This window comes from Lytechinus variegatus, chromosome 10 (genome assembly GCF_018143015.1).
Source record: "Lytechinus variegatus isolate NC3 chromosome 10, Lvar_3.0, whole genome shotgun sequence".
In the NCBI taxonomy this organism is placed as follows: Eukaryota; Metazoa; Echinodermata; class Echinoidea; order Temnopleuroida; family Toxopneustidae; genus Lytechinus; species Lytechinus variegatus.
In genome coordinates, this window is record NC_054749.1 from 618661 (window position 1) to 646078 (window position 27418).

The 27418-nt window shown below is 39.4% G+C and overlaps 1 protein-coding gene across 1 annotated transcript; it reads left to right on the forward strand.

Moving 5' to 3' along the window:
• Positions 1 to 27168, forward strand: LOC121422554 (hyalin-like). Its single transcript, XM_041617698.1, has 12 exons — positions 1 to 202; positions 3415 to 3516; positions 5294 to 5335; positions 7554 to 7597; positions 7779 to 8067; positions 9884 to 10141; positions 10990 to 11268; positions 12672 to 12950; positions 13901 to 14158; positions 15769 to 16068; positions 23874 to 24155; positions 26816 to 27168. The coding sequence occupies exons 1-12, from the start codon at positions 1 to 3 to the stop codon at positions 26938 to 26940; spliced, it is 2460 nt and encodes an 819-aa protein (XP_041473632.1). The 3' UTR covers positions 26941 to 27168.
• Positions 27169 to 27418: the final 250 nt, after the last annotated feature.

Here is a 27418-nt window from a genome sequence, read left to right on the forward strand (position 1 = left end):
ATGGCTAGTCCAAGCACCTGTGAGGATGGCTACAACCTCCCTTATATCCTACCAATGTTTGAGGTATGTGGTGTCAGAGAGCATCCAGTGATGGGATTACTTCCTACCATACCAAAACTGATTACATCTGCCTCCCAGAAGAAGTGCCAGAGTGAAGGCAGCAGTGCCATTCCACACGGCAAGCGAATCTGTAGATTTTCCGGTATGTATAGCATGTACTTTCTTTGTCGGACCATATTATTGGTGTCTGAATGATGATGATGATGATGAGAAAAGGGATTGGTCTTTGAATGGGACATTAGTTGATGCGGGGTAATGATTCAGACAATAAGAAATATTAGGCAAAAGATGCCCAGTAATATAGGAAGATGAGAGATGTATGAGAGAAATGCAGAGGGGAGTGTGTGGGGGTGTGTTTATGTGGTGCGGGGTGAGTGGGAGTGTGTGTATTTATGTGGTGTGGGGTTAGTGAGAGTGTGTGTATTTATGTGGTGCGGGGGTGAGTGAGAGTGTGTGTATTTATGTCGTGCGGGGTGAGTGGGAGTGTGTGTATTTATGTGGTGTGGGGTGAGTGAAAGTGTGTATTTATGTGGTGCGGGGGTGAGTGAGAGTGTGTGTATTTATGTGGCGCGGGGGTGAGTGAGAGTGTGGTGCGGGGTGAGTTAAAGTGTGTGTATTTATGTGGTCTGGGGTGAGTGGGAGTGTGTGTATTTATGTGGTGCGGGTGTGAGTGAGAGTGTATTTATGTGGTGCGGGGTGAGTGAGAGTGTATGTATTTATGTGGTACAGGGTGAGTGAGAGTGTGTGTATTTATGTGGTGCGGGGGTGTGTGATAGTGTGTGTGTGTGTGTGTGTATTTATGTGGTGAGGGGGTGAGTGACAGTGTGTGTATTTATGTGGTGCGGGGTGAGTGAGAGTGTGTGTATTTATGTGGTACAGGGTGAGTGAGAGTGTGTGTATTTATGTGGTGCGGGTGTGAGTGAGAGTGTATTTATGTGGTGCGGGGGTGTGTGAGAGTGTGTGTATTTATGTGGTGCAGGGTGAGTGAGAGTGTATGTATTTATGTGGTACAGGGTGAGTGAGAGTGTGTGTATTTATGTGGTGCGGGGGTGTGTGATAGTGTGTGTGTGTGTGTGTGTGTATTTATGTGGTGAGGGGGTGAGTGACAGTGTGTGTATTTATGTGGTGCGGGGTGAGTGAGAGTGTGTGTATTTATGTGGTACAGGGTGAGTGAGAGTGTGTGTATTCATGTGGTGCGGGGGTGTGTGATAGTGTGTGTGTGTGTATTTATGTGGTGAGGGGGTGAGTGACAGTGTGTGTATTTATGTGGTGCGGGGTGAGTGAGAGTGTGTGTATTTATGTGGTGCGGGGGTGAGTGAGAGTGTGTGTATCTATGTGGTGCGGGGTGAGTGGGGGTGTATTTATGTGGTGCGGGGTGAGTGAGAGTGTGTGTATCTATGTGGTGCGGGAGTGAGTGAGAGTGTGTATGTATTTATGTGGTACGGGGTGAGTGAGAGTGTGTGTATTTATGTGGTGCGGGTGTGAGTGAGACTGTATGTATGTAGTGCGGAGGTGAGTGAGAGTGTGTGTATCTATGTGGTGCGGGTGTGAGTGAGAGTGTGCGTATTTATGTGGTGCGGGGGTGAGTGAGAGTGTGCGTATTTGTGTGGTGCGGGGTTAGTGAGAGTGTGTGTATTTATGTGGTGCGGGGGTGAGTGAGAGTGTGTGTATTTTTGTGGTGCGGGGGTAAGTGAGAGTGAGTGTATCTATGTGGTGCGGAGGGGTGTGAGGGTGTGTGTGAGGATCGATGTGTATGCGGATATTGCTTTTATCTTCAAACAAACACCCTTTCCCCCTTCAAACACACACGATAGTCGCCTCGCGCTGATAGCACAGGCATGCGAAGCGGCGGATCTAGTATATTGTCCAGTATATGGGGATCCAAAGAGTGGCCCACCTTTTCTTCTAACACTGTCTGACAAGCCCCCTAAATCTAATTAAAAATATACATTCACATTCCAGACTTTTCTTTGATTTTTGGAACAAGCAAAAATAAAGAATGACGAAATATAATTTAAATATTTCTCCACACTTTTATCATATTAAAAAAAAATTATTAGTTTCCTCTGCAGGTGGACTCTTCCTCCCACTGGATCCGCAAATCATTATGCCATAACCCATATTGTCTTCATTCACTCTAACCCGATTTTATTTGAGTTGCTCCGATTTCCCATTCATTCCATTAGTAATTGCATTCCTTTACATTGCATTATGCATTCATTCAGATTACCCAGGTTACTTTGACAAATAAAAAGACTATGAATATAAAGCAACTGGAGAAACTGTTCATGACTCATGTCGTTAATAGCATTGGTTTTCGAGTAAGGTCCCCAGTTTGTTAAAACGGATTTTTTACAGAGCTACGTACGGACGATTCAAGAACAGGGAAAATGTATTGTCCAATACTTGTCATGACAATGAGCAACCAAGAAACCTCTAATAAATATCGAAAGTTGGTGAATCAGGGGTTTGTCCTTGACTCTGGACAACGACTTATTAGCAATTTTTCGTCAGCTCCGAAACCAAGGATGCACACTGCTGTCCCGGTTCACCAAATGTTGACAAAGACCTCCCAGCTGTATTTTGTAATATGACGGGCTTTTCCAATGCAGCTACTTTGTTCTTGAAACCTCCGTTGGTCGCTCATTAAACTGGATGTATGGACCTTCAATACTTTGATTAAAAGCAAAGTAGTAAAGAATGACGTGGTATAACTACTAAATAAATGAAAAGAGATCTGGGTCCCGTAACACAAAGGTTAGCGATTGATCGTACGCTTGATTTTTACGATTGATTATACATTGTAGGCAATGCCATCAATCGTAGAAAAATGTTCTACGATCATTGCTAAGTTTTGTGTTACGGGCCCCTGGTTGAGAGTAAATAATTATATAGTGCATTGGCAGATGATTAAAAGGGATAAAAAGTGAGAGGCTGTGAATATATGACGAAGGGGATGAGAAATGGAGCATAAGAAAGAGAGTGGAAGTGGGACTGTAGAATGGAGGGAAAGAAGGAGAGGAAGAGAGAGGGGGGGGGAAGTTAGTCTGTAGATCTTAATTATTTTATATGATGTTTGCCGTCGAAAATATATGGTGATTTTATTTCCGCAATTCTTTCTGTACCGTAGTTTATATATTTTCATGTACATTTCAACCTGCTTTGAACAAGTATAGGTTCATGGACCTGCATTTTGCTCAATACTTTTTCATTGTTTCACTTTGTTTTTCATTCGTATACTGCTTTTCTTTGAAATAAAGACATGAATACAATCAATTTTATTATCAATGACGTACAAACTGACTTCATAATCATAAATTCATTGTATACTTTCCCCCTTCTCGTCTACCGTAGATTGCCTAGACGATCCGTGTATGAACGGCCGGTGTGAAGACACAATGACGGGCTTTGTGTGCCATTGTCCCGCTGAATTCACGGGGCGGAAATGCGCAACACGTAAGTTATGGAGCGGTCACACCGGCGATACCGATATCATGCATGTTTGACTGCAAACTGCCCTATATGTCCTGTCTTTTTATTGGTTTGTTGTTGTTGTGTTTTTTTTGTGTTTCTGTCTTTTGTTTCTCTTTTATTTATTTGTCTTTTCTCTCTCTCTCGCTCTCTCATTTATGTGTATGGTGTGTTTTTCCTTCTTTTTTCTGTCTATTTCTCCTGTTTGTTGTTGTTAGTATGTTAGTTTGTTCAGCTTTGGTGTCTGATTATGTAGGGGGGGGGCTCATGGGGCGGGAGAATGCATATTAATACATTCTATCATTCAGTTTGCTTCTTTTAACGTTCCCTTTAGTCATTCAAAATGTCATTTTTTATGATTTTGGATTATGTCTCTGTCCTTATACAATTTGTGTACTATGTTTGCTTTCCAATTGTCAATTATGCCTGTGATTTGTGTATACACAGCTGCAATTAATTTTTTTTATATTATTTTGTACGATATTTTCTATATTATGTATGTATGAATTTCATTTGAAGGGAATGAATAATAATCATTACTAAAAACTTTTGCTGACGTGGTTTACGGTACACCATGTGGAGGGTGATAGAAACAGTGGATAGAAGAAGAGATGAAATGGAGGCGAAGAAGGTGGAGATTTTAGAGTAGAGTATTCTTTCTTGAAAGTAGTCCTGAAAAGGACTGTAAACCAGAAGGACTGGTGAGTGAGAACAGCTTGAGTAGGAGAGCTGATGAGGAGATGCTGGCTTGAGTCGGCGAGTAGAGATGATGAGTAGTAGAGAGACTCGACGTTTCGGACAGGTTGACTTTCCGTCTTCAGGTGTACCGTAAACCACATCAGCAATTGTACATGCCATCATGAAAACCTTCAAACAACAACATTACTAAAAACGTTACAAAAAAGATATGCCCGATGACACACTACAACTGTAGCCTGTATACGTATCGTTGGTGTGGCTGGATCCATGTTGCATGATTGTTGTTGCTGAGCAACGTTGACCCCATCAATACATTCGCTTGAGCGCTATCAATAGTTAATTGAAAGTGTGAGTAAACTTCTCTATTATACAATGTAATTATCGAAAAAGGTTTTTTGTATTAAAAGTTATACTTCAGTGAAGCCTTTAAAAATACTAAATGGATTAAAGTAATTATCGAATTACTGACCAGTCACTCATTCACGCATGCAACTAACGCACTCAATAAATCGTAATCAATAATTCATTATTCATTATTCATTCATTATTACTCAATCAATTAGTAAATATGTATGTGTCATCCTATTGATATAATCAATCATTCACTTTGTCAGCATACCTTATTCAATCATTCAAACAATCATACAGATTGTCATTAAATCAATCAGTCAAACAAAAATTATCTTTCAATCCATTTCTCATTCTATTAGTCAATCAGCGAATCACGCAGTTAGTCAATCAATTGATCATTCGATATTCTAATAGTTAATTTTTACTAATCATCGTTGTAGGCAGTCACTAAATCAAACAAGCAGTCGTTTTTGCTTGTCAGAAAAAAACGACCATTATTATTTTGTTTTATGTCCATTTGATCAAATTTGATCAACTGCGCAGTTAATATGTGATGCGCTCCTAAATATACAGAGTAGAGACATATTTAGAATAGAGTAATCTATTACCCACAAATTGTCTTACCATATAGGCCTATATGGAATGATAATATCAAGTGTATGCGTTGGTAAAGTTTATAAATCGGTTTATTATCTCTTTCATTTATCATTAGGTCTGAATGATTATAATCCAGACCATTCCACGCCTTCACCAGGTAAGCCTATAAGTCATGAAAATAAGTCTTTATTATTCATATGAATTTTTATATAACCTCGATCTTTAAGCCTTGATATTTAAATCTCCAGTAATATCAGTTAGAAATTAAACATAATTTCATATTCCAATCTTACCAGCGCCGAAGATTAGTGACAAGTGATTTTATACTCTCCGTTGTTTCTTTTTTATTTTGTTAGAGGATACATACCGCCTCGCATCAATGAGAATTCGACTCTTCTGAATAAGAGCCCTACGGAGCATTTAAAGTGCCATCTACTTGACGAGTTATTTTATCTTGCCATGTCTACTAAATAGCATAATTATGTTGACATGGCGAGATACGTTATCTTACCAAGTCGACATAACGAGAAACGTTATATCGCCAAGTCGACCTCTAAAAATTTATATGTCAACATGGCGATATACATTATCTTTCCATGTCGACTTTTAGAAGTTATATGTCGACATGGCGAGATACGTAATCTTGGCAGGTCGAATCATAAAAAGTTATATGTCAACATGGCGAGATATCTTATCTTGCTAAGTCTACTGACAAAAAGTTATATGTCTTCATGGCGAGATACATTATCTTGCCAATTCGACTTATAAAAAGTTATATGTCGACATGGCGAGATACCTTATCTTGCCAAGTCAACTTATAAAAAGCTATGTCGTTATGGCAACATAGAGTATCTTGCTAAGTTGACTACCTCAAAATAAAAAGGCGAGATTAATATGTCCGCAACGTACGTGCAAGCGTGGAGTAGTAGAAAACTTTAACGTACAGGCTATGTGGATCTACGGAGCCTTCCCGGGAGCCTTTGAAGTGCCATCGACTTGACGACTTGGCGAGATACTTTATCTTGCCATGTCGACATACGTTATCTCTCAAATTCGACTTATAAAATGTTATATGTCGACATGGCGAGATACGGTATCTTGTTAAGTTGACTTATAAAACGTTATATGTCAACATAGCGAGATATTTTATCTTGCCAAGTTGACTTATACAACATTATATGTCGAAATGGCAAAGTATGAAGTGTCCAAGCCCCGGCGAGAGTCCAAATATCTCGCAAAGTTGACATATAACTTTTTATAAGTCGACTTGGCAAGATAAAACATCTCGCCATTTTGACATATAACTTTTTATAAGTCAACTTGGCGAAATAACGTATTTCGCCATGTCGACATAATTAGGATATTAAGTCGACATGGCAAGATAAAGTATCTCGCCATCCCGTCGAGTAGATGGCATTTTAAAGGCTCCGTAGAACCCTTTGCTCACATATCTTGCCAATCCTACTTACTGCATATCAGAAAGCTAAAACAAAAATATAAACCAGAAAATATCATCCTATTCCATGGTTGAGAAATGGTCAAAGACAAGAAAGACATTTGCAGTTATTTTATATTATTTAGGATCGATCCCCACTTGAATACGTGTTCACACATTATTGCAACAAAAAAAACCTCGAATCCATTTAAAATATTTATTTTCTAATATCACCAACACATCATTCGGAAAGGACCCGTTTTATCCGGCATGTCCCTTTTTCAGACAGTTACCATAGTAACAGACTAACAGTGATTCTCAGCTGATCAAAGTCACGGAAAGATTTTGCATCTCACAGCTTTTCAGACCAAGAATTAAAGGGAAATGTCGGACGTTTTATCCGACAACTCCTGATTTATCTCACGGTTGCTCAGTAACAATTTTTTTCAGCCTATCCAAATCAAGGAAAGGGTTATGTCAGATCTAACAACTTGTCGGACGAAAATGTTGATGACACAAATATTCGTATTCTGTAGCCATGGTAGTAGAGAACTAGCATATCGATGTAGGCATGAACGTTTGTTAAATTTACCCAGACTTAAGAGAAACTTTGTAATTCGTACAATAAAAATGTGTATATCCGATTCGTTTACATATACGCCTGTGATATAATAGTAAGAAATGAAGTTGACTAAGAGGTCATCGTTCAACAAGTGATTTAAAAAGCAATTAAAATGAAATAGCAGATATACCGCAAGCAATTCAAAATTCAGGAAAACGCATGATACTGGAAGGTCAGATTGTCTCACCAGAGACAAAATGAAACGGAATGCGATTTGAATTCAAATCTTTAGATATTCCTATATATTAAAGGTCATTAATGAAACATATGAATGTACAGCCTAAGATCATTTCAATTCATTTTTGCTCCTGCTCGAAGGGATCAGGAACTTATATCCTAAAGCATTTGAAGAAGATCTCAATGTACCCTGAATACATTCTGATAATATTTTTCTATCGCTACGGTTTTCCGATATTCGAAATTGATCATGAAAATATTTAATTGCGTTAAGCGAGCCATCAACTTAGGGGACATCTGGCAATCCGTATAAAGGAGTAGTAATTTGCTGTTAAAAAAAGTCCCTGAAGGATTGCTATTACTAAGCCGAACAAAACAAGTTATCGTTGTTTACTAGTGGATACAACACCGCCAGAAGTCACAGGTTGCCCAACGAATCAGACAGTCACTGTTTCTGTTGGGATTACAAACCATACGTTTACCTGGACACCGCCATCAGCCACCGATGAATCTGGGATTCTGTCGGTCATCGCTGACAATGATCCCGGAGTGAGTGTTTCTGTAGGAGAACCTGTCACTGTAACATACACTGTGACCGACAACAACGGGCTGACGAACACAGAGTGTTCTTTCAACCTCACTGTTATACAAGAAGGTACGATTTTTATTTTGTCATGCAGGATGGTAAAATGGGAAAACGAACTCGCAAGTAAACAATGAAAACTAGAGGAGTGGCCTTAGATCCAGGTTGTAAGGAAGAATTTTACTGATGTTGCATGTTTTGTAAATCCGTCCTCTATATGGTTGTAGCCAGATTTAGAAATGGCCATTGCGTGGTTCGTCAGTCAAACCCAGATTGCAGAAACTATACTTAAACACCTTAAGTATAGTAAAGTAAATGGAGACATGAATATACCAAAGCAGTGGCGTAACTACGGGGGGGGCATGGGGGGCACGTGCCCCCCAATCGGCTGACCAAAAAAAAAACGGGGAAAAGGGGAAAAAAGAGGGAGAAAGGAAGAGAAACGTAGTGGGAAAGAAGACATTATTCATTATAATGTAATATTATATCATAATTATGTTATGTTATATTACATAAAAAACTTTTTTTTTCATAACTTAATGAAACATAATTTGCTCAAGGCCTATCTCTTCATTGTTCCTGGTGCTTGCATTGTCTGTTTGCCGAGATATATACTCCTGTTATACTAAAACCTCCCGTTTTCAAGTCAATATACACCAAACTGCCAAATATATTTCCTCGCACTTCGATCGAGTTATTATTGTTTTATGTAAAATAGTATGCTTCTTTTTCATGACTGCTTAAAGCGCCCTATTTAAGGTCTTAATATAAAACATTTCCTTTTCCGTGATTAAGTTCGCAGTAGTGGATTGGTGAAATATGTCTGCTCTCCAAGAATTCCTAGAATTAGTCCTTAAAATTTACCTTTTCTGATCTAAATATCAAAAATTTTCAGCTCGCGCTTCGCGCTCGCATCATTTGGTTAGTGAACTACGTATGGTCTTCGTGAATTCCTACAAACAAGACTTAAAATGCCCTCTTCAGGTCTGAATTTCCTAAATTTTCAGCTCGAGCTTCGCGCATGCATCATTTGGTTAGTGAACTACGTATGGTCTTCGTAAATTCCTACAAACAAGACTTAAAATGCCCTCTTCAGGTCTGAATTTCCTAAATTTTCAGCTCGCGCTTCGCGCTCGCAAGATTTGATAAGTGAGATGGGCATGTTAATCACGATTACAAGTGCTTTATGTGCATGTTTGGATATAATTCTAACGAAATCAGCAAGTGCTTATTGGCAATCGCATTGGATGACTTATTTTGAGATGTATATACTCTTATTGGATTCCTAAAGTAAGTATGCTGCATATACTGTAGAGCGCTTAGAGACTTCTGACAAAGTAAGTGTTTAACGCTATATAAGCAAGTATAATTCAAATATAGTCCTTAAAATCTTCCTGTTTGGGGGTCAATATAAAAAAAAATTCAGCTCGCGCTTCGCGCTCGCATTTTTTAGCGAGACAGGTACGTATCATGATTACAAAAGATTGATTATAATGTCTCTTTTTAGGTCTGAATATCAAAAATTTTAAGCTCGCGCTTCGCACTCGCATTATTTGACAAGTGAGATACATATCCGTTTAATTGCACTGTCCTTAAAATATCTCTAATAGGTCAGTATACCTGGTAACTGGGCGCGCGCTTCGCGCGCTCACTAAGTGACTCAAAATTTTTGCTGGTGCCCCCCCAATGCCGTGACCCACGGTACGCCGCTGTACCAAAGGGAGATAAAGATAGTAGAAGAGCGAAGAGAGCTATAGTAATAGAGTATTGGACTCAACTTTTTATTTCAAGCGGAAAATATGTTTAAATCGTATCATTCAATTTCAAATTTAAGATTTTATTCAGCGGAAATAAGCATAATCAAAATCATCAATCGTTTCTTTTTCAGAAGATACCACCAAACCTGTTGTTACCGGCTGCCCCAACAATATTATATTCACTGTCCCCGTTGGTACTTCTACCCATACCTTTTACTGGCAAGCGCCAATAGCTACGGATGATGCTGGGATTGAATCGATCGTTTCTGATCATGAACCTGGCGTTGTGGTCTCTGTTGGCCAACCTATCACTGTTACCTACACTGTCACTGACAATAATGGATTGGTTAATACAGAGTGTTCGTTCACCCTTACTGTCGTAAATGCAGGTAATTCTATCATCATGACATCATTAGCTAGCTAATGGTTGTTAAGATTATAAGTGAAATGCCTCAAATATTCACTTTTTAATCGTATTCTTGGTTATTTACATTGTTCTAACTTTGATATCAGTTTTATAGAAAATTTTCTCAAGGGAGATATTTTGAAGTTGAATTATTTAATATTCCATTATCTTCATTTTTTTAATGTTTCTGTTAGTATTCTGATTAAGTCTATCAGCATCACCACCACAGCCATCATTATCATCACCGACACCATCATCACCATCATCTTCATCATCATCACCATCATCATCATCATTATCAGCATCATCATCATTATCATCACCACCGGCATTATCCCCATTGATCATTCTCATTATCCTCAAGTACTCCGTCCTACAACGACTGCCCATGATATCATTTTTTAATTGCTTCTCAGACAATAGGGAATGCCGCTCAAAATTTGAGATATACTTGAGATTTGGCGCCTAAATTTAGTGATAATAATAATAATATAGGGTATTTATATTGCGCACATATCCACCTTGTTAGGTGCTCAAGGCGCTCCTATATTACCCGGCTAAGCTAGGCGTCCATAGCGCACACAGCTTTTTAAGGAATTACTTCCTACCGGTACCCATTTACCTCACCTGGGTTAAGTGCAGCACACTGTGGATCAGTTTCTTGCTGAAGGAAATTAGGCCATGGCTGGGATTCGAACCCATGACCCTCTGTTTCAAAGTCCGAAGACTAATCGACTGGGCCACCACGCTCCACATAATGATGATGGACAGAATGGCAATTCTTCAGAGATCCATATTCAAATGTTCTTGTTTGTATATATTTTTTTGCAGAAGATACTGTTCCGCCAGAAGTAGTAGGATGTCCTCAAGATCAAACAATCACTTTGCCTGTCATGGAGATTACTGCTGATAGTGATCCTCCTACGCATTCATTCACCTGGGAACCACCAACTGCTACTGATGATGCAGGGATTCAATCTATTATTGCCAATAAGAATCGTCCGCTGACTCTTTCTGTAGGTGATACCGTCACTGTCACCTACACTGTGATTGATAACAGTGGGCTGATCAACACAGACTGTTCTTTCACATTCTCTCTTCAACAAGAAGGTATGTTAATCATGATCGATGGATCGCAAAGAGCTTTGACGTAGGAATTCAATGCATGGTGGTGGTAGTGGATATTTTAACCTGATTGATCAGAGTTCGTTTATGTTTGCAATAAACCAAAGAAACAATGGCTTAATGTCCTCTCCAAAGGACCTTGTAATGAATATGAATGACTTTAAAGACTGTAGAACCGGTCCAGAATATCGGTCGTTATCCCCATTGATCATTCTCATTATCCTCAATTACTCCCTCCTACAACGACTACCTATGATATAATTTTTTTAAATTGCTTCTCAGTACTGTGGCTTATGGTATCCCAAAATAAAAGTTTGCATATTCGGCTCCTTCCATGACGGTAGTTCGTTTTTCATTTTGTTCTATTTACTTATTCAGCAATCAATACAATTCAAGATAACTTAAACAGTTCTGTTGTCTTTTCATTTCACAATGTAACTTAAAGGTCAAGTCCACCTCAGAAAAATGTTGATTTGAATCAATAGAGAAAAATCAGACAAGCACAATGCTGAAAATTTCATCAAAATCGAAAGTAAAATAAGAAAGTTATGACATTTCAAAGTTTCGCTTATTTTTAACAAAATAGTTATATGAACAAGCCAGTTACATCCAAATGAGAGAGTCGATGATGTCACTCACCATTTCTTTTGTTTAATATTGTTTGAATTATACAATATTTCAATTTTTACGAATTTGACAATTAGGACCTCCTTGCCTGAACTACAAAATGTTAAAATAATAGAATTCAACGTGTTCAGGGAGGAATGAAACTTCATTTCACATGACAATGACGAGAAAATCAAAATATTTCGTGTTTCATACAATAAAATACAAAAGAAATAATGAGTGAGTGATGTCATCAGTTTCTTCATTTGCATACTGACCGAGATGTGCATATAACTGTTTTGTGAAAGGAAGCGAAACTTTAAAATGTCATAACTTTATTATTTTACATCCGATTTTGATGAATTTTTCAGTGTTATGCTTGTTGAATTTTTCTCTTTTTATCCAAACCAAGTTTTTGTTGGGGTGGACTTGTCCTTTAATGACTAACCGTACTGTAAAATCATTGTTTTTCTAAACACTTGCGTACCTATATATATATAGACATAGAGGGAAGGGGTTCATAATGTAAAAGGATTAATCTTTAGAAACGGTTTGAGTAAGGAGAGGACCAACCTGAGTGCTAATAAAGCATTAGTGTTTGACTGCAAGCAACCACAGGTCCCGGTCACAAGTTTAACAGTTCTAATAGCCAGACAATAAGGAGGATAAATACTAAAAAAGATCGTGAGACAGCCTCTCTACATTTGAGCTTTTACGCCTTAATTTACGTGAGTCAGAATGTCAATTCTTCGAAGATTCATATATTGATGTTTCTCTTGCAGCTGATACTGTTCCGCCAGAAGTAGTAGGATGTCCTCAAGATCAAACAATCACTTTGCCTGTCATGGAGATTACTGCTGATAGTGATCCTCCTACGCATTCATTCACCTGGGAACCACCAACTGCTACTGATGATGCAGGGATTCAATCTATTATTGCCAATAAGAATCGTCCGCTGACTCTTTCTGTCGGTCATACCGTCACTGTCACCTACACTGTGACTGATAATAGTGGACTGGTCAACACAGACTGTTCTTTCACATTCTCTCTTCAACAAGAAGGTATGTTAATCATGATCGATGGATCGCAAAGAGCTTTGACGTAGAGATTAAAAAGCATGGTTGGTAGTGGTTATTTTAACATGGTTGATAAGAGTTCATTAATGTTAGTAATAAACCAAAGAATCAATGGCATACTGCCCTCTCCACAGGACCTTGTAATGATGACTTTAAAGACTGTAGAACCGGCCCAGATTCTCGGACTGTGAGCCATTGCGCCTTTAAGGGGAAGCTCACCCAACGCAAAATGTTGTTGCTTTTTTAATAAAGGCAGAACAGCAATCGAAATTCATCAGTGAAGGTTTGGCGAAAATTCGTCAAAATATCGACATGCAAGTTGGCTCATTGGTAAGCGCCCGCCTCATGAACGGAATGTCTTGGGTTGAATACCAGGTCGACTCATGCATATAAAGTGGACCTCCTGACTTCTTATCAAGCGAGCGACATATTTGATTAGAGAGTGGTCATAATAATATACTACTTTATGCATGGCTCGCTGGGAGAACAGTTCACAAAAGCTAAGTCACCACCCTGGGTCCATAGAGTTTGATTTTTGTGACTTCGCAAACAAGCAGCTTTACTATTCGTCATGTGATATGCATTCCATTAAATGTAGCTTGTCAAAAGAAAGGCGAAAAAAATATTTACGCATTCACCTCTTTTTCTATGTACCATTCTATTGGAATTTTCTTTGTCATGAAACATTAGGAATTTTTAATTTATGAATGTACATTATACGACATGTGAGGAGCAACTGCTGGCGTATGACGCTACAAATAAAAGAATTTGAAATTTCATAACTTTCTTTTTTAAATAGGTTTTTACCAAACCTTCAATGATTTTCTCTATTTCTCCTTCTTTCGCAAAAGCCAAGTTTGTGTCAGGGTGAAGTTCAGTGAGTTCGAATGTGTGTTGTTTAACAATCAGAAATCTCATGCTGTTTGTTTGTTCAGCTGATACGACCCCACCAGTGGTTAACGGTTGTCCTCCAGATCAGACAATCACTGCTGCTACTAGTTCGTCTACGGAATCGTTCACCTGGAATCCTCCAACTGCTACCGATGATGCAGGGATTCAATCTATTGTTCCTAGTCTGGCTCCTCCGCTGACGCTTTCTGTTGGTAATAGCTTCACCATCACCTACACTGTGACTGATAACAGTGGACTGACCAATACAGGCTGTTCTTTCACGCTCTCACTTCAACAAGAAGGTATGTTAATCACGATCGATGGATCGCAAAGAGCTTTGACGTAGAAATTAAAAAGCATGGTAGTGGTAATGGTTATTTTAACCTGGTTGATTAGAGTTCATTTATGTTCCTTATAAACCAAAAGGATTAATGGCTTAATATCCCCAAAGACCTGGTTGATAAGATTTCATTTATGTTCCTTATAAGCCAAAGGATTATAATGGCTTAATATCCTCCAAAGACCTTGTAATGAATAAACATGACTTTAAAGACTGTAGAACTGCTACCGATGGTGCAGGGAGGGATTCAGTCTATTATTCCTAGTCTGGATCGTCCACTTACGCTTTCTGTTAGTGATACCATCACTGTTACTTGCACTGTGACTGATAGTAGTGGACTGACCAAGACGGATGTGCGATTGGACGGTCTGACCTAGGGCCCCGTAACGCAAAGTTTTGCGATGAACTACAAATATGAAAGAACCGCACTGATTGGCTCCCGGTCAGTATTTTAAATAGATTGCGCATGCAACGGTGATCATGATTGGTCAATAGTATTTAGGGATTTATTGCGAAACCCTGGGCCCCGTAACGCAAAGGTTAGCGATTGATCGCTAATTTCAAAGAACAATTCAGATTGGTTCATAGACTGAGCGAAATGCGCATGCAACGATGATCTTGGTTTCATTTAGTGCGCTATTAACCCTTCGTGTTACGAGGCTCAGGAGTAGAAGACAGAAAATTTCCAATTGATTACCTTTATAACTTTATTTGGCATTCGTCTCATCAAGGATTACAGTTCTCTCGGGGGGAAGGGGGGTCTCAAGGAAGTCAAACTCACTCGTGTTTTATTGTGGTCTAAGGTAGGATGAAATATTAATGTCGTACATCATTAACTACATTTATTCCAATTTTAGACCACGATATTTAAAGGTGTAAAGGAGATAAGAATATATAACAATTTGCCATCTAAAGTAGATATAGACTCATTGTGCACATCCTTAGTCTCTCACTCTATCTCTTGCTCCCCCCCCCCCCCCCCCCCTCTATCCCTCTTTCTCTCTCTATGTAGCTCTGGGGAACTTTGATTTAAGCTATACGCCTATATTGTTCTCTTCATTCATTTCTTTTACAATATATATATATAATATATATATATATATATATATATATATATATATATATATATATATGTATATATATACAATTGAGCTTAAAATTAACCGAACCACACCACTTTATAAATGTGATATTTTATCTTCTGATTTCACAATTGTATATCTCAAACATGGCAGAATTCGAACACTTAGAATACGTTCATTTTTTTAAGCACCACTGTATTCACATGTTAACGAGTGCAAATTACCATCTCTAAAGACTATTACAACTCTCTGAACAAAGGAAAGATTCTCAAATGAATGCCCACATAGACCCTTGTAATTAATTTCTTTTCAAGTAAAAAGAATTGCACAATTGAATGAAGATACAATTCGTTTCGTTTTAATAATTGTACTACAATAATCGAAACAAACTTTATCATCATTCAATAATTATTGTGCAATTTTTTTCATACTTATTGTTCTTTAAAATGCTTATCATTTGAAATTTCTGGTCGATACTTGAACTTTGAAGAGCCCGATGTAGTTGGAGGTGGACCGGTTCCGGATGACGTCAAGCCGACAGTCCATAACTGTCCCTCTGACCAGACGTTTACGATTCCTGTCGATGATGCGAGTATGACATCCAATACCTTCTCGTGGACACCACCGACAGCTTCCGATGACTCTGGGATTCAGTCGACGCAGTCGAGCCATCACCAGGGCGTTGCGGTGTCTGTCGCTGACGGACCCCTCACCGTGACATACACGGTGACTGATAACAGCGGGATGGTCAACTCCGATTGCTCTTTCACCCTCACTACCCGATATGAAGGTAAGTCAATTCGCCAAGGTTTATTCATTACAGGGGCGGCGCCACGCGGGGCAGAGGTTACACCCCTTCCCTCTTTTTTTTCAAATAGAGAGGAAAAAACGATAGAAAAGGGAGTAAGGGGAGAAAAGGGAAAGAAGAGTATAAATAATACAGATCTGCCATGGAGCCCGTTTCATAAGGGACTTACAACAGTTGTAACTTTTCCATTATGACAATTACCATTGTAACATATAACAAGGCTCAACAGCCAATCAGAATCAAGGTTGCAATGGTAGTTGCCATGGTAGTTGCCATAATGGCAAAGTAACAACAGTTGTAGCTCTTTATAAAACGGGCCCCTGATTCGTGTAATTTTTTAAAAGCCCTGTCAGTATTCAACTGAAAAAATACGCAGTCACATTTAAGTCGCTCCCCCTCCCCGCCCAATCGAACCATCCCAGCGCCGCCCCTGATTTAAAATCTCACGAAAATGAACCTGGCCTCTGATCTTTTTTTTTTGCGAAACTTTTGCCTATCTGGATTTCTCACTTACTTTTTATCAGGCAAATGAGAAGATACAATCGTATGCGATGATTTGTAGAATGATAACATATTATTTCCTTTCAAAAATGTGTGAAAGATGAAAATATACCAGGCATGTTGGCTAAGTGGTATATACATATATATATATATATATATATATATATGTATATAAAAGGTAATGCGTTCAATGCCAATATAGTTTTTATTTACTCAAATTTTCGACGGACCTCCGTCTTCTTCAGGAGTATATACAATGTGTGGTATCAATCAGAGAGCGCATCCTCAGACAGATGTTGTTATGATGACTGGCTGAGGATGCGCGCCCTTCACAGAAACATACATAGTAACGCTTGTTTGTAATTATCTGATTGTTACGTAACAATTAATATTGCGCAATAACATTTCTTGTTACGCAACAATAAGAAATTTAAGAGATGAGATGATAGAACGAAGATCAAATTGGTTTAGAGAAAATGGTTCTCTCGAAAGTATTAAGTACGGATAGGTATTATTGAGCAATAAGAGAAATTCCTGTGTGATACGATACCAAACATCGTGGCGCTTGTCAAAGTATTTTTTTGTTTTTAGGAACTAACGAAAGAATGAATATCCGCTTAGGAATCCCAGATCTCGGTTCATACCATCACCCTCAAAGCTCCTACATTTAACAATTATTCGTAGTTCAGCGGTTCTTCTCTCGTCCGCTGATTTGTATCCTCCCCCAAATATGCACACTTTCACATCCGCTAACGAATGTCCAGGAAGGCAGAAATGTCTGGCAACAGGAAGGTCGGTACGTTTCTTCTGAATAGATGATTTGTGGTTATTGAAGCGCATTCGGAATTTCGTGCTGGTTTCACCAATATAGATTGCTTGGGGGCAGCGTGCGCAGAGTAAACAGTAAAGCACGTTACTGGCATCGCAGTCATGTCTCTGCGGGTGCAGAGTAACATTCTTAGCAATTCTAATTGTGGTGTCAGTAACGATATGTTTACAGATTTGACATCTGGGTTTGTCACAAGGTATGTTACCTCTTGGACGCTCAGGTGTCGGGAGTCTGGTGCTCACAAGCAATTTCCTCAGATTGGGAGGTTGACGTTGAGCATGAAGAGGGTTTTCTCCGACTATTTTCCCTAGCTTGGGATCTAGAGCCAATGTTGGCCATTCCTGCCTGACCTGTTTTACGAATTTCTTGGTATCGGGATGGAAAGTGGTCACTAGAGGGAGTCGTTTCTTCTCATTGACCAAACGGTCCTTATTAAGAAGATCTTTACGAGATTTCTTCTTTACTCTCCGAATAGTCTCTGATATCAATTTGGGAGGATACCCTCTCCTTATGAATTGTCTGCCTAGTATAAGGGCCTGTCTGTCAAACTCATCCTCCTTAGATATGATACGTCGAAAGCGTAGCATCTGACTATAAACAATTGATTGCTTTATGTGTTTTGGATGGAAAGAATCAAATCTCAAATATGAGAAGGAATCAGTTGGCTTACGGTACACAGATGTATTCAAAGTGTTCGTTTCGTGGTCGATAGAAACGGATACATCTAGAAAATTGATTTCCTTCTTTGAGTTTTCCATTGTGAATTTAATGCTTTCACTGCATGAATTGAAATCGTTGTGGAACTTGGCTAGTGATTCGTCAGAATGTTCCCAAATCATGAATATGTCATCTATATACCGAGCATATAGTGTTGGTTTATGAGGATGATTTGTCAGAAATTCCTCTTCTAGTACAGCCATGAAAATGCTAGCATATGCGGGTGCCATTTTTGTGCCCATGGCTGTACCCTGCTTTTGGAGATAGTGGTTGTCATCATATTCGAAATGATTGTGCGTTAACATTCTGACGAATCACTAGCCAAGTTCCACAACGATTTCAATTCATGCAGTGAAAGCATTAAATTCACAATGGAAAACTCAAAGAAGGAAATCAATTTTCTAGATGTATCCGTTTCTATCGACCACGAAACGAACACTTTGAATACATCTGTGTACCGTAAGCCAACTGATTCCTTCTCATATTTGAGATTTGATTCTTTCCATCCAAAACACATAAAGCAATCAATTGTTTATAGTCAGATGCTACGCTTTCGACGTATCATATCTAAGGAGGATGAGTTTGACAGACAGGCCCTTATACTAGGCAGACAATTCATAAGGAGAGGGTATCCTCCCAAATTGATATCAGAGACTATTCGGAGAGTAAAGAAGAAATCTCGTAAAGATCTTCTTAATAAGGACCGTTTGGTCAATGAGAAGAAACGACTCCCTCTAGTGACCACTTTCCATCCCGATACCAAGAAATTCGTAAAACAGGTCAGGCAGGAATGGCCAACATTGGCTCTAGATCCCAAGCTAGGGAAAATAGTCGGAGAAAACCCTCTTCATGCTCAACGTCAACCTCCCAATCTGAGGAAATTGCTTGTGAGCACCAGACTCCCGACACCTGAGCGTCCAAGAGGTAACATACCTTGTGACAAACCCAGATGTCAAATCTGTAAACATATCGTTACTGACACCACAATTAGAATTGCTAAGAATGTTACTCTGCACCCGCAGAGACATGACTGCGATGCCAGTAACGTGCTTTACTGTTTACTCTGCGCACGCTGCCCCCAAGCAATCTATATTGGTGAAACCAGCACGAAATTCCGAATGCGCTTCAATAACCACAAATCATCTATTCAGAAGAAACGTACCGACCTTCCTGTTGCCAGACATTTCTGCCTTCCTGGACATTCGTTAGCGGATGTGAAAGTGTGCATATTTGGGGGAGGATACAAATCAGCGGACGAGAGAAGAACCGCTGAACTACGAATAATTGTTAAATGTAGGAGCTTTGAGGGTGATGGTATGAACCGAGATCTGGGATTCCTAAGCGGATATTCATTCTTTCGTTAGTTCCTAAAAACAAAAAAATACTTTGACAAGCGCCACGATGTTTGGTATCGTATCACACAGGAATTTCTCTTATTGCTCAATAATACCTATCCGTACTTAATACTTTCGAGAGAACCATTTTCTCTTAACCAATTTGATCTTCGTTCTATCATCTCATCTCTTAAATTTCTTATTGTTGCGTAACAAGAAATGTTATTGCGCAATATTAATTGTTACGTAACAATTAGATAATTACAAACAAGCGTTACTATGTATGTTTCTGTGAAGGGCGCGCATCCTCAGCCAGTCATCATAACAACATCTGTCTGAGGATGCGCTCTCTGATTGATACCACACATTGTATATACTCCTGAAGAAGACGGAGGTCCGTCGAAAATTCGAGTAAATAAAAACTATATTGGCATTGAACGCATTACCTTTTATCTTCAGCATATTTTGTTACTTGTCTATTAGAGAAGCCAATACGTGAAACTTTAAGATGTTTGGACCACGGATTAATGCACCATGTCTTCACGCCCGACGCGCTTGTGAACGTATTTACACAAAACTCGCAAAAACTAGATCAGATATCTTCTTTCTTACTCGCACCAAAAAACTGGATCTCATACCAAAGGGTTTTCGCATAAAGAATCCTTTAAACTCAACAATTAACAGTCGGAAAGCTGAGAGCATCTGCAAGAGGACGTCAGAACGGTTAAGGAACCATACACTCAACGAATCTTACCGCAGGCAAAAGTTCTTGGATGAGGAGCTTCATCGAGCAAAAGACAATCTCTCTCTTCGCCTCCAGCAATCGAATGATGATGGATACTTTGCAACAATTATTCAACACTTGGAACGCCATTATGAGAAGATGATTAAGCTCTGCATGCACCAGAAATCCCTGAAACTTGATCGTCTCGCCAAACAATCCCCGCTTCTCCAAGATGAACCAACTCTGGATGATAACTCTACTGAAAGTAGAACAGTTATCAATCTGTCGTCTTATGAGCTGAGGAAGGAAGAGAAGGAGACTCTCCAACTGGGTTTATCATACTGCCCTCCCCAACAGCTGGATGCTATTCAGTTATGCAAGGATACTTCAGACTTCAACAGACGTATCAAACTCCGGGAGTACTTCAGTGCAAATGACAACGGATCTGGCGAAACTTCGAGGAAGGAACCACCACCACCGTGTCAGCCTTCATTGACCAAGCCTAAGTGGACTCCACCAGAAGGGAGGAACGTCTACATTGACAGATTCACAGCCAACATCGAAAACCAACTCGACCACTTCCTTCACAGTGCCCGGCAGCCTGAAACCAGTGTGACTGAGAAGATGCAACGTAAGTCTATCACCTCCCTCAAGAACAATAGAGATATTATTATCAAGCCCGCTGATAAAGGCGGTGCTGTAGTAGTGCAAGATATAACTTCCTACAAAGAAGAAGTAACTAGGCAACTTTCAGACAATACATTTTACGAAACTCTATCTAAAGACCCTACTGATGAATTTCGTGAACTAGCTCAGAAATGTGTTGATGAAATTCCAGGTAGTGGTATATCTTTACCCAAAGAACCTATAGTCAGTCAGTTTTACTTACTACCTAAAGTGCATAAGCTGTCTAAAATGGTGACGAAGGAAACCAATCAAGAATACACTAATGCTGAATCAATTATTGCAGCAGCGAAAGAGCACTCTATCATTCCACCAGGTAGACCTATAGTTTCGAGTATTGGTTCTCTTACCGAGCCAATGTCTCAGTTTATTGATAGGAAACTTCAACCGTACCTACCTAAAATAAAGAGCTATATCAAGGATACTACTGATTTCTTGAAAAAAATCCAGTCAGTTCAAATTGCCCCTGGTTCTACCCTCGTCACCATGGATGTACAGAGTCTCTACACTAATATACCCCATAGAGAGGGTGTCCAGGCTATCCGCAAATTTCTTAACAGGCATGCTATTGTGGACGAGACCTTGGATGTAGACGCTTTAGCTCATATGGTTGAATTCATATTAACGCACAATCATTTCGAATATGATGACAACCACTATCTCCAAAAGCAGGGTACAGCCATGGGCACAAAAATGGCACCCGCATATGCTAGCATTTTCATGGCTGTACTAGAAGAGGAATTTCTGACAAATCATCCTCATAAACCAACACTATATGCTCGGTATATAGATGACATATTCATGATTTGGGAACATTCTGACGAATCACTAGCCAAGTTCCACAACGATTTCAATTCATGCAGTGAAAGCATTAAATTCACAATGGAAAACTCAAAGAAGGAAATCAATTTTCTAGATGTATCCGTTTCTATCGACCACGAAACGAACACTTTGAATACATCTGTGTACCGTAAGCCAACTGATTCCTTCTCATATTTGAGATTTGATTCTTTCCATCCAAAACACATAAAGCAATCAATTGTTTATAGTCAGATGCTACGCTTTCGACGTATCATATCTAAGGAGGATGAGTTTGACAGACAGGCCCTTATACTAGGCAGACAATTCATAAGGAGAGGGTATCCTCCCAAATTGATATCAGAGACTATTCGGAGAGTAAAGAAGAAATCTCGTAAAGATCTTCTTAATAAGGACCGTTTGGTCAATGAGAAGAAACGACTCCCTCTAGTGACCACTTTCCATCCCGATACCAAGAAATTCGTAAAACAGGTCAGGCAGGAATGGCCAACATTGGCTCTAGATCCCAAGCTAGGGAAAATAGTCGGAGAAAACCCTCTTCATGCTCAACGTCAACCTCCCAATCTGAGGAAATTGCTTGTGAGCACCAGACTCCCGACACCTGAGCGTCCAAGAGGTAACATACCTTGTGACAAACCCAGATGTCAAATCTGTAAACATATCGTTACTGACACCACAATTAGAATTGCTAAGAATGTTACTCTGCACCCGCAGAGACATGACTGCGATGCCAGTAACGTGCTTTACTGTTTACTCTGCGCACGCTGCCCCCAAGCAATCTATATTGGTGAAACCAGCACGAAATTCCGAATGCGCTTCAATAACCACAAATCATCTATTCAGAAGAAACGTACCGACCTTCCTGTTGCCAGACATTTCTGCCTTCCTGGACATTCGTTAGCGGATGTGAAAGTGTGCATATTTGGGGGAGGATACAAATCAGCGGACGAGAGAAGAACCGCTGAACTACGAATAATTGTTAAATGTAGGAGCTTTGAGGGTGATGGTATGAACCGAGATCTGGGATTCCTAAGCGGATATTCATTCTTTCGTTAGTTCCTAAAAACAAAAAAATACTTTGACAAGCGCCACGATGTTTGGTATCGTATCACACAGGAATTTCTCTTATTGCTCAATAATACCTATCCGTACTTAATACTTTCGAGAGAACCATTTTCTCTAAACCAATTTGATCTTCGTTCTATCATCTCATCTCTTAAATTTCTTATTGTTGCGTAACAAGAAATGTTATTGCGCAATATTAATTGTTACGTAACAATCAGATAATTACAAACAAGCGTTACTATGTATGTTTCTGTGAAGGGCGCGCATCCTCAGCCAGTCATCATAACAACATCTGTCTGAGGATGCGCTCTCTGATTGATACCACACATTGTATATACTCCTGAAGAAGACGGAGGTCCGTCGAAAATTTGAGTAAATAAAAACTATATTGGCATTGAACGCATTACCTTTTATCTTCAGCATATTTTGTTACTTGTCTATTAGAGAAGCCAATACGTGAAACTTTAAGATGTATGTGTATATATATATATATGTGTGTGTGTGTGTGTGGGTGTGTGTGTGTGTGTAGGTGGGTGTTTTGTACGATCGAGTGCCCCCCCCCCATCTGAAAAATGGATCGACGCCCCTGGTCCACGTCTTGAAGGATGAAGGAAGGTTGTTGGTAGGACTCTCTTCATACAATGGGATGTCTTCCTTTTGGGAAACTCGGTATTTTTTTTAGGGGAAGGGGTATTAACAACATGATGCATTATACTGGGTCCGGTGGTCGAACAGTTTACAGCATAAGTGCCATGACTAGACCAAATATAGCATCACTCCTCGAATAATTGTTATTTTTGTCATTATCGTCATAATTACATTGCTATTATCACCAGTGTTATTGTTATCATTATCATTATTATTCATATAAATATATATATACTACTATTACTAACTCTATTTCTACTACTACAACAACTACTACTACGATAATTTCTTTTCTTACCATCATTGATATTATTGTAATTATTATTATCTTTATGTTAATATGATTATGATCATTATGTATTATTTTTATTGGTATGATGTTATTATCATCATCATCATCAACAACAACATCATCTTCATTGTTGTTCTCACTAGTATTATTATCGCGTTTCTTTATCCTCTGAAGATCGTGAATGGAAATGCACGCCCACCAAGTGCTACTATCTTGATGCCGCCGACCGATCGTGGCAAGAAGCCGACAATTTCTGCACTAATCTCAACCTCGTCCACACCTCATCGGGAAAAAAGGACCCGTCTCTGCTTTTTAACGATAACGATCCAGATTTTGAGGTCATAGAGGGTCTGTTCTCACTGAATAGAGAGGTGTGGATCAACTGTAAGGGCAGTGGTTCTGGTGGCGCCCTTGTCTGTGACGTGGATGGTACGGGGACCAGTCATACTACCACGAGTAAGTTTTGACCTGTTTGTTTTTGTCTCACCTGCGAAGCAAAGTGAGACTATAGGCGCCGCTTTTCCGACGGCGGCGGCGGCGTCAACATCAAATCTTAACCTGAGGTTAAGTTTTTGAAATGACGTCATAACTTAGAAAGTATATGGACCTAGTTAATAAAACTTGGCCATAAGATTAATCAAGTATTACTGAACATCCTATTAGAGTTTCATGTCACATGACCAAGGTCAAAGGTCATTTAGGGTCAATGAACTTAGACCATGTTGGAGGAATCAACATCGAAATCTTAACCTGAGGTTAAGTTTTTGAAATGTCATCATAACTTAGAAAATATATGGACCTAGTTCATGAAACTTGGACATTAGGTTAATCAAGTATCATTGAACATCCTACATGAGTTTCACGTCACATGACCAAGGTCAAAGGTCATTTAGGGTCAATGAACTTTGGCCGAATTGGGGATATCTGTTGAATTCCCATCATAACTTTGAAAGTTTATGGATCTGATTCATTAAACTTGGACATTAGAGTAATCAAGTATCACTGAACATCCTGTGCGCGTTTCAGGTCACATGACCAAGGTCAAAGGTCAATGAACTTTGGCCGAATTGGGTGTATCTGTTGAATTACCATCATAACTTTGAAAGTTTATGGATCTGATTCATGAATCTTGTACATAAGAGTAATCAAGTATCACTGAATATCCTGTTCGAGTTTCAGGTCACATGATCAAGGTCAAACGTCATGTAAGGTCAATGAACTTTGGCCATGTTGGGTTTTTTGTTGAATAACCATCATATCTCTGTAAGTTTATTGGTCTAGTTCATAAAAAGTGGACATAAGAGTAACCATGTATCACTGAACATCTTGTGCGAGTTAGAGTAGTATTGAAAGTCAGCACTGCTGCTATATTGAACCGCGTGATGCAGGTGAGACGGCCAGAGGCATTCCACTTGTTTCAAACATAGAGGTGTTTTGAAAATATACTGAAAGGTGACAGCCCGCTAGACCGAAGGTCCGCTAGACCGAGGGTCCGCGAGACCGAGGGTCCGCTAGACCGAGGGTCCGCTAGACCGAGGGTCCGCGAGACCGAGGGTCCGCGAGACCGAAGGCCCGCGAGGCCGAAGGTCCGCGAGACCGACTTTTTTTCCCTTCATCGGTTGCCGGTTGAAAGCTTGATATTCCAAGCATTTTGGTAACAATGATTAAGATGGGTAACTAAAAGAACAATTGACGCAAGCGCGCGAGCTGAAAATTTTGATATTTCGATCTGAAAAAATTGACAGTTTAATGGACGTTTTTAATAAAGAACAAGATGTATATCCAACCAAATATTATTGCAAATCGAAGCGGGAGTTTTTTTTTTAGGTTAACCTGAAAACGGGACATTCTATTCACCTATTTAATCATGAAAAGTATGGGTTTATTGCTAACGAAGTGATGCGAGCGCGAAAGCGAGCTGAAAATTTTTATATTCCACTCTGAAAAACGGACATTTTGAGCACGATTTTGAATAAAGAACGAGTTGTGCATCTCAATTTCGCTTGCCGATTTCTGTCTAACATTACAATCTTATTTTATTTTTACACATCCGGAATTATTGGGGGGGAGTAAAACGATATGTTTGCCCCCCCTATCCCCCCCAGGATCGACGCCTCTGATCGTAAGTTTATACTGTAAGTAGCAGAAACACCCCCTCCCTGTACCACATGCATCCCCCTAGAGAGACGTTTCGTGCGCGCAGTACGTGTTTCGCTGCTCGCATTATAATTTGTGGGTGAGATATGTGTCTCTTTCTCATGAGTCATGAAATCCTAGCAACGCCACTGATTCTATATAGTTACCGATTTGGCACCCCCGCCCCCCCCCCCCGTTAACAGGCACCTGTTACGCCACTGCAACGACTCGACCGCGGCAACCGATGAAGGGAAAAAAAGACGGTCTCGCGGGCCTTCGGTCTCGCGGACCCTCGGTCTCACGGTCTCGCGGACCCTCGGCCTCGCGGACCTTCAGTCAAGTGGTCGGACCCCTACTGAAAATAGCCCTCTAAGGCTAAATTACGTTTAGTTTACTATACATGTATATTTGATATATTCTGTATAAATATGTGTGTATATATATATATATATATATATGTGTGTGTGTGTGTGTGTGTGTGTGTATATATATATATATATATATATATATATACCTACATATATCTTTCTTTCTTCTTTCACTGCGCATTGGGCACTCTGCCGAGTGGATTTGGCGCATTACAAATCCCATATATTATTATTATTATATATACAGAGATATAAACACTCAATAGGCAATTATTAACAGAATAGTTATGTAAATAATGACCAGGGGGTCAGAGGGGGAGCAAGACAGAATAAAGGAAGAGAGAACATGACAGAGAGGGAGAGAGCATGCGAGATGGGGGGCGAGGCGATGGCGGTGGGTTCGTCAACATTGAAATCTTTAGCAAAAGTTTTTGAAATGACATAGCTTTTAAGGTGCACAGATCTATTTCATTAAACTTGGACTTGAGACTTATCAATTGTCAAGCAGTCACAGGACCCTAGACTTCAGATCTTCTCCAAAGGACCAAGGAAGATACAGTAATTATTATCTTGACTCCTAGATTTGATTCATAATGTTTTTATCCTATGTAGATTGGAACTCTGGTGAACCGGCTGGCGGAGTCATCGCGTGTGTAGCTGTTGAATTGATTTCTGAGAAGTGGACAAGCCACGGGTGCCAGGAACACTATCACACCATATGCCATATAATACTCTAGAAAAGACATACACTGCAAAAACCCTGTTTAAAAGCTGGTTGTTTAAAGGGGGAGTGAACTGTGTGTAGTCTCTCATTGACTGTGTGTTATAAATACATAGTCTTAAAGTATACTTTTTCAGATATCTACTAATACTTAAGAGAAAATTGACCTCTAATTGTATTTCTATAGAGAAAATAAAATGTTTTGAGAGGAAAAGTAATTGTTGTGATAGTTATTAATAAAACATAATTATTGCAATGCAAAATTTACTGAGTAGTTAATTAGCATGTTATCATTCAAGTGGCTCTAAATTACTAGACTACACTAGCATGATGGGTCAGGAAACTGGTCATGTTTGAGTAGTTGAGGGCTCGAGATGGCGCTATTGGTTATTATCTGCTTTAAGCCCGTCATTCTAACAAATTGTTTAAATTTTGAAGCAAGTTATTTCATTTCTGTTTAACAAGATGTTAAAAACGTTTAAACGATTTCAATT

What these genes read in the sequence shown, in the direction of transcription:
- LOC121422554 (XM_041617698.1), top strand. Translation starts at nt 1, where the DNA reads ATGGCTAGTCCAAGCACCTGTGAGGATGGCTACAACCTCCCTTATATC. An exon ending in GCTCTCACTTCAACAAGAAG is followed by an intron (nt 14,159 to 15,768) that starts GTATGTTAATCA and finishes TGAACTTTGAAG; the next exon opens with AGCCCGATGTAGTTGGAGGT. An exon ending in GACCAGTCATACTACCACGA is followed by an intron (nt 24,156 to 26,815) that starts GTAAGTTTTGAC and finishes TATCCTATGTAG; the next exon opens with ATTGGAACTCTGGTGAACCG.